A 17730-nucleotide genomic window follows, 5' to 3' on the forward strand; every position below is an offset into this window, starting at 1 on the left:
AACACAGGAATAAGAAACTGCAGAAATCCAAAAGCAAACAATAGTGTAAAAGAATTCCACAAAGTCATCAATATAACTGGAAGACATTGCAAGTATAACAGAAAACCAAAACTCACATATTACAACAGAAGAAAATATTAATGTTACAGCAAACTAAAAGTCACCTTCAACAAGAGAAGAAAATACAAGTGTAACAGAAAACATAAAGTCATCAACAACAACAGAAGAAAATGCTAGTGTAACAGAAAACAAAAAGTCACAAACAACAACAGAAGAAAATGCAAGTGTAACAGAAAGCCAAAAATCACCAACAACAACAGAAGAATATATTATAAAACACAGTGAGAACATATTAGAACATGATGTATTACAGACAGATTGAAGAACAAGAGATTATTTATTGAGACGAAGGAAAAACAGATTAGACCAGGAAAACATACAAAAATCATAAAATTTTAAAGATACAGAGACAGGGCAATACAGTATCGATTTTTATAAACTTTAATGATTGACAAGTGTTATATAATGATTTCAGATTTTATTTGTTGTTGTTGTCTTTCATCATAATGTCTATCCAACCTTTAAATCATCATGATACAGTAGTGCTTGATATGTGTAGATATACATCTTTACATTAAAAGACCATTTTGATCTTCGTATTACCTGAAATGTCTGACACTACAACATTAAGACTTATAGAGAGTTTTAATTATTTTTTTCTGATATTTTCTTGTAGTAAATTTAGAACTATTCAGACAATTTGTTTGCAACCAATCCAGTACTGTTCAGTACCTTTTCAGACAATTCCGATTGTTATTGCTGTGTACAGGTAAATAACAGCTACTGAACAATGACTGCAAGCGAATTGTCTGAACAGTGCTGAAGTTTTTGATGTGGATAAGTCTAAGTCTAAAAATTGACTGGGAGATTGAAAATGAATTAACAATTCATTCTTCAGTCTTTTAGTGCTGTTCAGTTTAAAATGACCGTTTCAGTTAAAAACTGCTTTACTAGTGCTAGTTAGGTCAACAAAAACATTTATGTTTTGTTTTTTGTTTTCATTTTGTATTTTGTGTTTTATGTTTTGCTTTATTTTGTTGTATTGTATCGTGTTGTGTCGTATTTCGTTTTGTTGTTTTACTGTAATTTTGTTGTTGTTGTTTGTTTGTTTTTGTATTTGTATTTGTCTTTTGTTTGTATATGTATATTAAATATTTTATTATCAACGGTGGTGTTCATGGGTGGAAATGTCAATTGAAATAAGAATTTTAAGCGCCGACTGTGCATCATTCTATCCTGATTAAGAGCTTGTAGTTTTTATATATATGTAAGACTCAGATCGACGTCCGGTCTCTAATCGACGTCCAAATATGATGTCATAATGAAATAAGATTCTCTAATTAACGTCCCTTCACTGATTTGCAGCAATGAATTCACAACTTCATTTAAAGAAAACAACTGTCCTTTTCCTGATTTGATAAAGGCATTTTCCGAATACAAATGGTTGGTTCAACCTTAAAACTCAGGTTTAAAAATGTTGTTTACAAAGATCCCGCAGAGTCCAAATGATAATACTTTTCAACAATTGGCTATACTTATTATTTTTGAGACTGTATATTGCCCCTAGATATGTCTTTCGGGTATCTTTATGTTTGGGTTTCTGTCTCATTGTCTTATATGCACTTGTCATTTATTTATATGAATATGCAAGGAATTAAACAACGTAGATCGACTGGATTAATTTTTTTCGCCAATATATTAATATGCATGTCGCGTAATATGATGTCGGTGTATGTCTTATTGTCATTTATAAATTTTTGTCCTTTGATGTTTATGAAGTTGATTATTTTGGACCGGATGTTGCTTACTTTGTTGTTCCTTCTTTTATACGTCAATTAAGTCTGTATGATTTGTCAAGTATATAAAGATATATGAAAACAGTTATTTTCTTTAAGCAGCTTTAGACAAAACGATAAAGATAATATAAAAAAGATCAAACTCAGAACAAATAATAAACTGATATATATATGACATCGATGAGAGGAGATTCCAATCGATCGGACTTCGTTTTTTGAAATACATGACGTCACATTGAACGTCGATAAGAGGGTAAAAATATTGGACACTGATTTGAGAACGTGACTTTACATTGGACGTCGACTTGAGGAACGGACGTCGATTAGAGATCGGACGTCGATCAGAGTCTAACATATATGTTAATATTTTCTTAATTGTTCAAAACGTGCATCTATTGAAGTATTATTAAAATATCAACCTTCAACCATTGATCTAAATTGTTAGCAGTTTCTAAGTTCTCCTGCCAAAGGAGTAGGTCCAAGAAGGTTTTAGATTTGCACCAAATTAGAAGTTATGATGTTTAAATATGGACGTGTTCAGTAAAATCACACCCTATTGTTTCTTACAGTTCAAAATGTCTATTTAGCAGTTTCTCTCCGAAACCAGTAACTAACTGATTCAAAATATGTTTCGTCATTTCATGTTATTGTACTGTCAATTTCAAACAATATCATGTTTTAAAATTTATTTGTAGAGTGAAATGCGCATATACATTACGCAATTGCCAGTAAAAGCATGAACATAAAAAATGAGAAATAAATTATAATGTATATATATTTTCCATGTAAATGGATTGATGATTTGAATTATAGAGTTTGCACGTTTTTCTGCACCTGCAAACATGTTTTACATTCTGTATATGTCTGTCTGAAGTCGGAAGCCTGTAATTCAGTGGTTGTCGTTTTTTGCTGTATATCAAATTTGTTTTTCGTTAATTGTTGTTTTTTTTTTTTACATAAGTCATGTTTTTCTCGTTTGAATTGTTTTACATTTTGTCATGTCGGGTACTTTCAGTAACTTCGAGTACTCTTAGATCGGCACTTCGTGTTTTTTGTCCTTATGTTAGTTATTTTTGTGCTTCGTGCCTATCAAATCAGTCAAGCCATTCCCAACTGATTTTCGCTGGTTGTTCTTATGTTATGCTGTAAGACCACTGTCCCAGGCAAGAGAGAGGGTTCAGCTCTAACACACATGTTTAAACTTGCTCAATTTAATATGTGACTATCGCAAGTCAGAAACCAGTATTCAGTGGTTGTCATTTGTTAGTTTAACAATATTTTATTGTTTAAAAGGACAAATCGATCAAACACAAGTTTTTCCACTTAGTCACGTCTTCTCCAAGTAGAAAAATAGTTAAATTACATATGTTAGTTATAAAAAGAAAAAATATAACATTGTGTCTTTTTTTCATAAATGCTGCAATTTTGAATCTTTGATATCTAGAGTTTTGCGGCCATCTAGAAGTTTTAGTAGAATATTTTGAAAAAAAAGATAAAAAAAAGGAAAATAATAATTAAAAAAAAAACAACACAAACGATTGCATACAAAACATTACATAGGGAAACAAGACGATGTTACAATACAAGAACCAAGATGGAACTGATGTCCCGGAACGAAGTAGAGTTTATAATTTGAAGACTTCCTCTCTTGATATATTGATCAGTACCCATCAACAAAGATAGACAGGAAGTGCCCAAATTCACTAACATGGAATGTGATAATGAGAATGAATAAAAGGAAATAAAAAGACATCTAGAGGTCAAAATACGGTCTTTAACATTTGACAGGTGTCTATTCATAGTACCAAGCTCTAAATCGCGTCGTGTATAAAAGGTTGCGAATTGATTTCATAGTCTATCAAAGATCTGCCATCAAAAATAAATTCAGCGAAACACAAACCATTTAGATTCAAATAAAGACAGCCACTAACAGGGTTCCTGATTAAGCGTAGGCACATGCACATATATATGGATTAAACTAGTTTCTTGAGATCTCAACCTTTCATCCTTTAGTGTCAATGAGTGGATTGACAGATGGTGCAAAGATCATACAATAAACATCCGTACAGGAAAAGCTATATGACAACGATGTACTAGATAACAAAACACACGATAAGGTCAATCCAGAAAAGCGCCTCAGGCGCACAAAAATCATAAAGTCTAGGTTTGATTACAAGCTAAACATTAAGAATCAACACCGTATCAAAGAATGCTCGCAGTTACTGAAAGGAAGGTCAAAGTAATGATCGTGCTGCTATCCTATATATTTACACTTTTAATAAAAACATGAAAAAGTTTTAAACAAAACTGAGACAAACGATTTTGTGCAAAGTTCAGAACAATCGTGTACAGAACAATCGTGTACAGAACAATCGTGTACAGAACAATCGTGTACAGAACAATCATGTATAGAACAATCGTGTACAGAACAATCGTGTACAGAACAATCGTGTACAGGACAATCGTGTACAGAACAATCGTGTACAGGACAATCGTGTACAGAACAATCGTGTACAGAACAATCGTGTACAGAACAATCGTGTACAGAACAATCGTGTACAGAACAAGAACAATCGTGTACAGAAACAATACAGAAACAATACAGATAGAAACATTTCAGTCTTAGCTTCAAACTAGAAATTAGCGAATTGATTTTTCAGCAATTATTACTAGTCGCAATGTTTGAACAGCAACAATATAATTATATCCTTTACGAATATGTCTATTACTTTAAATGTTTGAATATCACTTCAATGATAAATCTCTATATTTGTGAAAACTTATAGTAAAATTGTTTACCTTTTTAAAATATATGTATCGCTGCTTTCAAAAAAATAAGTAATTGAAATATTAGGTTTGTTGAAATCTAAGACATGACTGTGAACACACGCATATCGATTCACTTGAAAAATTTAAATGTCACACGAAAGAAGCAATAGAATACCATCATCAAAAGGAAAAGATAAATAAAAAAAAAACAAATTGTCATAAAGTTTGGTTTAAAATTTCTATAAAAAACTCTTTTGTTAATATTCAAAAAGAACAACGGTACCTATTAACCTTGGATTAAGGATAAGTGAGTGGAATTAGATCAATTGTTTTTATAGGCAAATCTAAATTGTTTACAGAGGATACAGTTTCATGTCAAATGGAATATCTTTTGCGTATATCGTTATTTCGTATGAAAGAATTTTATGAGGTTCCTTATTTCTTCTCTTAACTTTGAAAGTTAATAGAGCGTTTGCCTTGAATGAAGAAGAAGAGAGATTCCAACCTGGAAACACCTATTCAATGTTTCCGCCCTGATTGGAATCTGATTTTTACTGCAATAATACATGTATGTTTGTGATATAATCTATTGCTTTTTTCAGACTTCGGCCAATAACTTTCGTAACCTCGGCTAAGTACGTACCACATGTCTTTTATACATAAACTTTGGCTTAAACTGATTTTAGGGATACTACTTGCATGACCTCGGCTAAGTACGTACCATATGCCTGTTAGAACATAAACCTTTGTTTTAAATGACTTCGGTATTCTACTTTGATAATCACGGCTAAATACGTACTACATGTCTGTTTGTACTGAAACGTTTGCCTTTTCTGACTACGGTATATTACGTTCGTGATCTCGGCTCAGTACGTATAACGTGTCCTTTTGTTCCCAAACGTATGCTTTAACTGCCTTGGGTATACTTGTTCAAATCTCGTCTACTCACATAGCACCTGCTTAACGGTTTAAATGCCACCATCAATTATCTCACTATTGAAAACTGATTTTCTCTTCATTTTCTCCGAAGTAAGCAAACTTTTTCCCTTTTGTATGTCATGCAATTTAACTATTGTACCTATCAGCATATGGTTTAGTTAACTATTTAGCTGTAAAATAGTAAGAAGTTTCGATAAAATCATTGAAATCTCACAACGTCCAAACAATTTCTTTATAATTTCTCTTTGAAGTCCTTGCATCTTTTGTGTCCTTTGTTTTTATTTATGAATTACCAAACTGTAATCAATATTTTATATCTTTAATTAAATCAATAACTTGTGTAGATACTTTTTACAACTACTTATGCATTAATTTTATACAATTAAATCATGGTATCACATTAAAAAATATCTGCATTTTTATATATCATTACCAAGAAATAAACGAAATTTGGAACGAAATTTTCTTTTTGTTAAATGCAGATAAGTGATTATCCTTTGTCACCACACAACAAATTTGTTATTCAGATGTTCACCTGTGTTTCTATATACAATAGAAGTCTGTGATCGAATTCAATATTTTTAAAAATTTCCATTTGTCATGAATATAGTATTAATGTGTTTAAAAATTATAGCAAATGAGCTATACAGTGTTTTGAAATTATTGCAATAGGAATACTTTTATAGTGCAATGTTTAAAAACCAAAGCAATGCTATGATTCGTATTTTGTTTGTTAAAAAGGTTATTTTATAGAAACATTTCATACGTATTAATTCCGATTTTCCCAGTAAAAGAACAATAATCTAACTGTGACTTCTACTCGAGAATTCACTTTCCGTAAATTCATACATTAACAAGTAAATTCTTTTCGTGAAGTTTCTGTTGGAACTGTTAAACTTTATTTGAATAAATATACAAAAGAATATTATTGTTTTATAATCTAAAATATTTCTAGGACTTTTTTTTTACATTTTGTTAAAAGATGATATTGCAAATAATAGAAAGTCTTTTAAAAAAAAACAGAATTTAGCCTTGAATAGAAGGGATTAACATACTTATGCATTGCTTTGGTTATACATACGATAGCTGGGAAATTCCTGTAAGTACATAGTATATTGAAAATGAAAACAATACTAATTTCAAAATATTTGATTGTTTTCACCATCAATTTTCTTATATAAATTAACTATGTACTGACTAATTGAAAAGAACAATCCAAAAAGATGGGGAAATGGGACTTCCTTTTTGGATTATGTTATATGCAAATATTAAATAAAATAAAGACTGATGTTTGGGTATTAGCTTTGCCAAGTAAGCTAAGCCAGAAATTTGGAGATGGCTTTAGCAAATAAGGCATGTATTATTTGTTTATTTTTTAAAATTGTATGTAACTGTAAGTACTGCTACGTTAGTTTCGAAGTTTGAAAAATGTTAACGCTAGTAAGGAGTGATTTTGAGATAGGAAATTAGAAATTCAATATTCTGAAGGTTGAAATAATTAAGATTCGGAATGTAAAGTTTCAGACCATTGATAAAGAACTGAGCGTATAGAAATATACGACTACAAAACCATACACAAAAGAAATTATTTTTAAATCGGTTGCAAAATTTTAAGCAACATAGTATTATGATTTATTAATGTGTCTCCTCTCAAAATATTCTGTTTTCTTTTTTCTTTTATCCCCTCCATTTTTAATACTAGTACCATATCCATGCTATTGTATAGGCAGCTAAATAACTTTCCTATAAAATTTACTAATTTATTCTTTAAGTATCGATTATCAAATTTGGTAATACATTTGGATATTTATAATCAGAAATGACCCTGCAGGTTTTTTGGTAATGGATAAGGTATACACGGTGAATATCTGATATAACGTTTTATCATCATTTCACCAATGAAAACAAAGCAAAAAAGGGTAAAGAAAAGTGAAGAAGAAAAACTTTAGAACTGACAACAAGATATGAAATTTATATGCAAGGTATTGTTCATATGCATTTGTAATAAAACTATTCAATTGTCAATAATAATTGTATATTTGATATTTGAACAGCAATCGTGACAATGTCTTATTTTTTTTATTTCGGCATTGGTATATCTATTCTATAATACACCGATTTGCAAAAAAAAAAAAAAAAAAAAAAAAAAATGATAATATACAAGCATCCCTTACGTCACAATTAAAAAGTGTTCAACAATGTGGAAAAAAGCCGATACAATTTGTATTTTTTTTAACCATCTCATGGTCAACAAAACACAATAAAAATATAGTAAATGAGCATACCACGTATTAAAATGTTAACAAGATGCTCCTCCTTTCCAGGTTGACATTTTAACAATTAATAGCACTTTTCATTTGTCTCTTAATGCATTGGCTGCTTTCATATGTCTATTTCGAACCGACAACTTTTGTAATTAATTCTGTTCTTAATATGAATTTTTTTGCCATTTCATGGAAAACTTGAATCTCCTTTAAAAATATTTCTACTAATTCCATTTTAAACGAAAAAAAAATCGTTTTGCTTCCAAAAGAAAAAAAAAATGAATGGCACCATTTCCTTTAATGTAATATGCTGATTATTTGCCAAATACTTGGTTCGCGATACCATTTCGTTGCCACCATTGCTGACGTACAGTTCGTTGCGGGGCTACAGTTCTTCCCATAATCAAAGGCAAACACTGGCGGTTGTTCCAATTGCATCTAAGATACTGTGATCCACAATGATTGGTGCCCTGTACGCACGTTGGTCTTTTCTCACATTTGTATATACGGCGTGTAAAGATATCATTGATTCCATCAATGACTAGAAGTCTTCCAAGTCCCATTGGTACAAGAGGCTGATGTTGATTGTCACCTACAATACGAGGGTAATCTCTTCCAGGGTTAATGCCTCTCTGTCGTTGTCTTTCCCTAAATTCTTCCCATAGGCAGTCGATAAATGTGTGATGGGTAAAAAACGCCGGATCATATGATGCCGATTCTATTCTGCTCATTTGTTCGCCTACGTAAACATGAACATGATTGTGCAGCAATTCAATGTTATACTGATCCGAGGCACTTGGATTGGTAATTTCCCATAACCAACGTCGTGACAATATCAAGCCTAAATCTGTTGATGACATGAGTCTTCTGTCTGAACCGACGTTTCTACGAAGAGCTCCATAGGGTGTATTCCATCCAGCAAACGGTCCTGTTCGAACAACTCCTGTCGAGGATCCCAAAAATAGAGGGGACCACGTAATGCTTAGTCTTGGATCCGGTAGGTTGGCATCAAGAGTATTATCCCAGTATGGCAATGTCACGTTTGGTACCTTTTCTCTCAGTGCATTTTCAATCCTAAAAAAAGAAATATATTTGTAAATGATATATATCATAATTCAGGTTGACTATGCTCAGTTGATGAAAAAAAATACAAATCCAAATACAATTACATATTCTGTTAAAACAGTTTATATTCTATACAGAATTGTTTTCTACTTTACGATCGGGTTGTTGTTTCTTTGACACATTTCCCGTTTCCATTCTCTATTCTAAATGAAGATTTCTTTCATGAACATCGATTTCATGCGATTGTCCTAATAATACATATCATTTTTTTATGAGACTAAATAAAGTTCATGGATCACATATTCATGCATTACGTTAGTTTATGCATAAAGTATAGTATAAAAGAGTAAACATATTGATTATCATTATGATTTTCTTAACTTTTTACATTGGATCAATTGATCTTCGTGAAGTTTGCATTTGATACAAAAAGGTTGGTCTTGAATTTTTACAGTGTACGTTATGTTTGTTCAACCCTTTCTCACTTACAATTACCCATCTGTGTTCTAAAGGCATGTATTACAAGGATTATAGGAAATCAAGATATACCAAATCCTAAACATTGGAACATATGAACAAATAAGTACATGAGAATTGCGCAGTTTCCAGAAGTCCCATTTTATAGCATATAGATTTTATTTGCAATGAAGCAGGGACATGGCATAAAATATTCCTTAAAATGCAAAATAGTTTATAATTTTCATTCACACATGCAGAAATATATTGTGTGACGAGATTTTTTAAGTGTATGAATATCCTCCTAAGCACACAAAACCAATACTGGAGTAGGATTTATTGAATTTTTCTATGGATTAAGGTTCGGTGTTACATTTTAATATTCTATCAGTAATAAAACTTACAAGACAAGGTAAACTCTATGCCAACCAGGGAAATTTGGTCCTCCGTGAGCGCCAGCAGCTGTGTTAAGATGATGCAGTGAAGCTAAGGCGTCATATTTATTTGGCAATATGGACTGAAAAGAACAAGAGATTAATGTCAATTTTCATAATATTCTTTACAAATAATATTATTTATTCACATAGTTTACTTTGCAAAATTTGTCTGAGAGCATATATTTCGCCGTTGATATCATTGCTTTTATTTTCATGATTGAAAACATGTTAACATGAAGTAATGCTATCATGGTTATCAAATATTTGATGTAATATGATGAATCTTTTGTAGACGAAACACGCGTTTGGCGTACACAGTTTTAAGCCTGGTATCCATGATGGGTTTATTCTAACATAGTAAATAATTATTTAAAGCATCAATATTGATAAATGTTAGAAAGATCTTTAAGTTTTTAAAACCGATATAATAAAAAGAAGCCCGGACATAAGTTACCTCCATTTTAATTCAATACCGATATTGTAAATTCAATAAATTTATATTTTTGTCTGCCGTTGAAAACTAAACTGATTCTGATTCACTCCATTTTATATTATTGTGGTCCTGCATTTTAGGACTTGGGGCGCCATTTTTACGTTTTCCTGTTCTAAAAACAATAGGCGGAAGATGATAAAAGGTCATTCAAAGACGAAGAGAAACTGACAACTCCACGTGTGAAAAAACCGAAACACGACAGAGACATACAAGTCCACAAAAAAGTATATTGAAAACTGAAGACTGAGCAACACGAACCCAACTAAAAACTGGGGTGATCTCAGGTATTCCAGAATGGTGAACAGATCCTGCACCACATGTTGCATCCTTCATTTCGCTCTTGGTAAGTAAAAACTTGGTGATAAGCGGTGTTATTCTGTGATGTCACATTCGAAGAAAGAGGACGGGATTGTAGTAACGCCAATTAAAACATATCAATGGTCATCTGTGACACAGATATTCATAACGGTCAACCAACTCGTGATGGCGTCTGTAAAACTTTCGAAGGGATTGATTCAACTATACCCTTGGAACCCTTGGTTTATAATCTATCTTTAAAGCAACAACACTCTTTGTTAGAGAGGATAGTCTGTATAGGCTTCCGGGTATCATATCAACTGCGAAATATATACCTTATATGCAGGCGCTTTTGAAGCGTTGCTACCTAGAAATGGTAAGTTGACAATTAGAAAGTTAAAATCCTTTTTATCGTAAAGTTTTGTTCTCGACCGACCTCCATTGTCAATTTCTAGATGTAAGTCAATATATAAGACAGACCTAACTGGATTTATGGTATCCTTTTTAAATTCCGAACTTAAAAAACGTGAAATTAAAGGATAATTCTAGCTTCTTTTCATTCTTCCTGTGAAACTCCTGCATAAAGTATGCATCATAAGGATAAAAGAACAAGTTGACAAGAAGGGAAACACAGTTGGTCCCCATAGGAATGCTGTTTTGTTTGTTGAAAAAAAGTCCCAAAACGTAACAAATACTTGTTAATAAAAATAAAAACTCAAAAATCTTAATTATGCTAGTTTGGGAGCACCTGAGATCATACGTATTTTTTGGTGGGGTTCGTACTTCTCTGTAGACTTTAGTTTTCTATATAGCGTTTTACGAACTTTATTGTCTTTTCTGTTTTTTATTTACCATGGCATTTTCAGTTAATCACCACTCATGAGTTCTAACTGTCCTCTTGGTATCTTCTTCCTCTTTTTCATAGAATTTATTGTTTGAATCAATGTTTTTTACAAACGTGATAGTGTGATTTATCCCTTAGCTTCATACTAAAGTTTGTTTTTATATTTTGTAATGTTTGAATCAAAATATATAGGATAGAGTTCAACATGCAAACGTATTTAATTTTTTTCTTTTTTAAATGTCATTCTAAAATATTTATGTTTTTTGTAATGATTAGGTTGAATATGTATGGCTATTATTTCAAATAGCAATATGCAGATTGCAATTTCTTAACAGATGAGAGGTTTTTTAAAGGGACTCATACATTTATACAATTCTGACATGTATGCTTAACCGAATTAGTTATACAGGCAAAAAGAATTAGTAGGGCAAAACTTGCACCATGCATATGAATAACTGAGAAGCGAAAGATACCAAAGGAATGTTCAAACTCATAAGTCGAAAACAGACTGACAATGCCATGGCAAAACACGAAAAACGATATACGTCAACGAGATAACAACCTAACGACTCAAAAATCCAAGACAATTTGAGATTTGATCAAACATTAGATTCAACTTGAAAGTTAAAAAAGAAAGGACATAAATTGGACGAACGAGTCAGACAATGTCGACTAATGTACTTTAATGTAAAGGGTTACAGGCTACATCTTCCTGTCGTTTTTATTCCATGAAAGACCGCAATTAACAATGGTGATTTTGACAAGATCTTTTATTGATATATATATACAACTGTTTGACAAGTCATGCAAGAGTAATAAAGGGTGTCAACTCACAGGTTAAGAGATATGTTAATTAGACATGCTTTAATTATCTCACCAACTGCGGTTTCAATAGAGATATGTGTACCTCTTTCAAAACCGTTTCATTTTAAGAAAGTACATCAAATTTCAACCAAGTGTAAGGACTGCTTAAATACCAACTAACAAAGGCATTTTTCTTGTCAATATAATATACTTATGTCTTGTACCTGGTTATCTTTGAAAAGTTAAGAGTGTCTAAAAAATTCATTGTGATATCATTTTACAAAAGTAACTGATATTTAATGGAAAACACACTTTATTTATTGTGTGTGGTCGAAACACTTTTCTGGATTTACCTTCATCAGGAACGATCAACCCAAACATATGACGATTTGTGTCTATAGAAAATGTGTTCGTTATCTAGTATCTATATATTAGGATAAATAATCTCTTTTGCTATGGGATTTACTCCGAAATATTTTTTATGCAAACAATATTTATTTAAAAGCTGTTGTTATTTTCCTTATATGTATTTAAAATGTTTTCCTTATATGTATTTAAAACTTTACATTTAATAAAGCTGTAAAAACAATTTCGGAAAGTAAATTAAATCAAGCAGTTTGTACAGCTGAACCGATTAAACAAAATTACCCTGTTAATGACACTATACATAACCGGATTAGAAATATATAAAAATATATGAAACAAATTTTTCTGACGTCGAAAGCAGGAAACAAAAAGACAGTGGAGGTTGTGGTTTGTTATGTTTGTTGTACCGTCATTATATATGTTTAACATTTTGTTATTGGATATATTTTCAGCCTTATTTACATGATATTTCACACATGATCAGGGGGAAACATCATAAAGGTAAACGCCCAATAACAGATGATAAAGACTCCAGATTTGACCTTTTTGATTTCTAAAAGATTTTAAGATTTGTTTAATAAACTTTTGTACGCGTTTATTATATCAGTCCGGTTTCATTTTAATGTTGTCAGGTTTTCAATTGCATTTTTTCCGAGCCGATAATTGAGCAAATAAATGGACAAACTCCAAAAGAGGAAACAGCATGCTAGAATTTTACCAACCTACCAGAACAGATAGAGAGAAGTCAAACGCTGCTAGCTATAGTAAATTGTATCTAAATTTACAGGTCATTCAACGCCAAAGAGAAAAAACACCTTTGGAATAAAGCAGGTTTAAATAGCATAAGGTAAATTTAGGCAATGACATTGAGAGATTCATTAACACACATCTTTTTCTAATTTTTTTTGTATTTTTTGTGTTTTTTTTTTTTTGGCTGTACATATACTAGTTTTGTGTCATGGATAGATACCCCATATCCTTAGTTTTTCTACTATCTTTTTGATATTAACACCATGAACGCATCATTAAAACAGATCATTAAATAATCCATGGAAAATATGTACAAACAAAAAAGAGCCCAAACTAGAAAAAGCTACCAATGGTTGACCACACAACTTAAATGAGCAGATGGGAACAAAAAACCGACACCGAAGCAAAACACAACAGGAAAGGATACATGAATATCAAAGCAGAATTACAACGCATAAGTGAAGACCTACACAAAAATCCCAAAATATGTTGGACATGTGTATAGAGCCAGAAACAGGATTCTTACAACATGCCAGGTAAAGGATATACCCAACCATGAAACAAACAAGGTCAACCAGAACTGGGTCACCAACCCACTCAGACCATTTAAAGCTACACAACTAGATAATATACCCGCCTTTCACCTTACCTGACCAAACTAACCAACTGTTATTGAATAAGGGATCCGTACCTGATAATTGGATGACAGAAAGGGTAAAAAGCACACCACAGCTTACTATCGTTCTATCTCCCTGACATTTATCTCATGTCAGCTACTGGAGCACATAGTCTACAGCACTCATCAATTTCTTTGGTCAGAACAAGATGGTCTGCGGTGAGCAACATGGGTTCAGAGCTAAACGAGTATGCGAGTCCCTGCTACTAATAACTATGCACGGCATAGTAGGGAATATTGAGAATGACGACCAGACAGACATAACTTAGCTAGACTTCGCAAAGGCATTTGGTAAGGTTCGATTTGCCAAACTGTCATTCAAAAATGACTACTACGGATAGCGAGATATCAAATTTGAATAGACGAGACAGGGCCTGTCCAACAGAACACAGTTCGTACAACTGGAAAACTAAAAGTCTTAATGTCTTAATGTGGAATCAAGAGCAATGTACATCAAGAACCCGACTATTTACAGTCTCTTGTCCCGTTGCACTAAGAGACGTGAAGCTGATTTCTGGTTGCAGATATATCATATAGTTGGAAGAATGGGATAGGAAGTCAAAAATTTGTTTCCATCCACAGCATACTCTACCCTAGTGAAAACCACCATAGAATAGGCTTCTCACGTATGGTACCCTCACCAAATCTCTATCACAAGAAACATCGAACAAGTACAGAGACAACGATCCCTTTGTCTACCACTGCTATCAGAACAACAGTCCAGGTTGTGTTACAAAGTTACTGTGCCAAGTTTAATGGGAATGGCTACAGCACAGAAAACCCAAACGGAATCGTGTGATGTGTTACAAGATTCAACACCAGTTGATTACCATTGATCTAGCTAAGTGCTACACATCTTAGGACAGAAGAAACAGTCATAAATTTATGCAGACTAGTCTAAATTAAAGACAGATGCCTCTATTATATCTACTTGTTGGGAACAACAAGAGAATGGAACAGATTACCAGAATCTCTAGTGGAGTCTGGATCATTTGAGGACTTGAGGGAAAGAGTGAACATCATCCCCAGGACCAAGCAACATCTCAACTAGGTACTGATTTTACTGTATTTATCATATAGTTTTGGTCTTTTACTAGTTTATTTGGCTAATTGAGTGGCACTCTTCCTGTTTGAGATGCACCCGACTACATTTTTATTCTTTTAAGAGGTAAACAAATGACAAAAAAGGCAAATAATCATTGATGGGCTTATCCAATGAGGTCCGATGTGACCCCTTCTGGCCGAAAACTTGCCTTTATAAATACATTTTCTTATTTTCGACTGCCAATTCACTCTATTTCCCCATTCTGATTGTCCTGTAAGTGAGGAACAAGTGTTGTCCCCAAATTTGAGATGAAATACACAATCAGGATTTCAATTTTCGATTTGATATCCGTGATCATTTTCATTTTTAGTAAGAAGAAAAGGAAATTCAACAGCAAAGACAAAAATTTATATTTAAATGACATAATTAAGCAAGGAGTTCCCTAATATAACGATTATGCAATGCATATAAAAGATAAAAGAAACAAATATGCAAAAAGTTTTCTAAATATATAAAACATATTCATTTTGGTAGATAACAGAACACAGACCAGGACAAAAAATACAAAAAAAATCATCTGAATATCTGAACAATACTTCCACAGCTGATAAACCCGATGAAAACTAAACAGTGTTAGAAAAAAAAATAAGTACTATTTGTTATATAACTTTTATTTGTTATTATATAACAAATGACAAAATTGAAAATGTTAGCCCATTTTATTTGTTGTTCCTTTAGTATGTAAACTAAACATTCCCAAGAAAAAGTCACACAATGGCAGTATTTAACATTATTGACGAAAACTATCAATAAGATTGTCACATTTTGTTTTTCTTAAACAAAAACAGATGATTCGTATCAGTAGCGAATGAAGTCAACAATGATAAGTGCACAACTATTTATGAGCAGTTCATTCACCTATAGCCGCCGTAAAAGTAATACCTATCAATGAACTGTTATTTGCATGTCTCCAACTGAATTAAATGAAGATAGTTTCGTTAATCATGTTAATTGTATAAATACTTGACTGCAAATTATTAATAGAACTATTAATTAGCCATTTATGCAAAGGAATGAAGTGTAAACTCATAAAATATTCAGCAATGTTTTTGTCTGTCATGAACAACAATACGTGTCCTTCTTAAAGAACTAGTACATTAAACTACATTTACTAGTATTTCGAATCAACACTTTTTCTTAGGTGATCTTAGATATGCACAGGAGTTGGGAAAAAATTATTATTTGTATCAAAAACGTTCTTTTTTGTTGTGAATTACATAATATAAAAGTAAAATAACAAAAAAACCGAACTCCAAGGAAAATTCAAAACGGAAAGTCCTTTATCAAATGGCAAAATCAAAAGCTCAAACACATCAAACGAATGGAAAACAACTGTCATATTCCTAACATGGTACAAGCATTTCCTTATGTAGAAATTGGTGAATTAAACCTGGTTTTATAGCTAGCTAAATCTCTCATTTGTTTGACAGTCGCATAAAATTCCATCATATTGACAACAATGTGTGAAAAAAACAAACAGACATAATAGGTAAAAATGTCAAAAATAGGGGTACAGCAGTCAACATTGTGTTATAATCTTAATCACTATAAAAACAAACAAATATGTCAACAAAGAAAAACAAAATGGCATATAGACAAAGCACATAAGCAAAAATTAAAGACAGGAATACAAAAAATTACCATTGCACAATAACACAGTGACGGGATGTATAAGTACCGAGCCATGCTAAAAGGATATTACCAAAAATGGACTGAACAGTAAAGGTTAATAATTTACAAGGACAAATAAAAAGAACACTATAACACGTAATTAAGATGATAAACAACGTCAGTACCTAGAATCTATACTTCAAGACCATCATGGATTATTTGTGAAGTTGATACGGAATATTTATCAACAAGGTCCTAGTATCTTTTTTAGAAAAAGAACGCGACGTTCTTTGACATAACCCCATAACAGCACAAAGTACAATACTGAAAACTAAACCAACAGCAACAACACGAACCCTTTTAAAACAAAACTAGGGGTAAAATATCCTGCTCCACATGTGACACATGTTGTGTTACTTATGCAAGTATAAATTAGGTGATTAGGCGCATTCGGTAATATCGTAATCAAGGTAAAAACGTGATTGTAGTTACAATTAGAAAATATTTGTGGTATTATGTGACTTAAATGTTCAATAACCCTTAACCAAATCTAAATGGCGTCTGTAAAAAAAATCGAAGAAATGACTTCAACTTTACAACTAGGTAGCCCTTGCTGAAATTTCTCCTTTGTAAGTAGTAACCCTTTATAAAGAAAACCATGGTAGAAAACGCCAGCTCTGGACTATCGCATCAACTGAGAGAAATACTCCATGTGCAGGCGTTGCTGGAATGAAATTTCTTGATGGAAAATTTGACACAGTCTTTACCTACTCGGAAAGAGTATCCATGTCTTCTTTTTCATGTTTTGTCCATAATGTTTCCAGTTTATGGATTTTGGTTCCCTGTATTTAGGTTCTTTTGCTTACAAATGTTGTAGAGAATCATTTGTGACAATTTAAAGGTCATCAGTGATAATGTGAACAGTCGGATTATATATGAATAGGGAATATGCAAATGTGCAATCAGGTAGTTTAGATAGGATCGGTAAAGTTATAAGT

At 32.2% G+C, this 17730-nt stretch overlaps 1 protein-coding gene across 2 annotated transcripts in view; it reads right to left on the reverse strand.

Annotated features, from left to right (window-relative positions):
* Window positions 1-5867: 5867 nt before the first annotated feature.
* The window catches only part of LOC127700806 (putative tyrosinase-like protein tyr-1), a 36407-nt gene continuing 24544 nt past the window's right edge, over window positions 5868-17730 (reverse strand). For both annotated transcript variants that reach the window (XM_052204476.1, XM_052204477.1), the window contains exons 3-4: window positions 9754-9866; window positions 5868-8902 (exon numbers count right to left, since the gene is read on the reverse strand). In XM_052204476.1, the coding sequence (XP_052060436.1) occupies window positions 8143-8902; window positions 9754-9866 (873 nt within the window). In that variant the 3' untranslated portion in view covers window positions 5868-8142. The remainder of the gene's footprint in view (window positions 8903-9753; window positions 9867-17730) is intronic.

This window comes from Mytilus californianus, unplaced genomic scaffold, assembly GCF_021869535.1.
Source record: "Mytilus californianus isolate M0D057914Y unplaced genomic scaffold, xbMytCali1.0.p SCAF_5, whole genome shotgun sequence".
Taxonomy (NCBI): domain Eukaryota; kingdom Metazoa; phylum Mollusca; class Bivalvia; order Mytilida; family Mytilidae; genus Mytilus; species Mytilus californianus.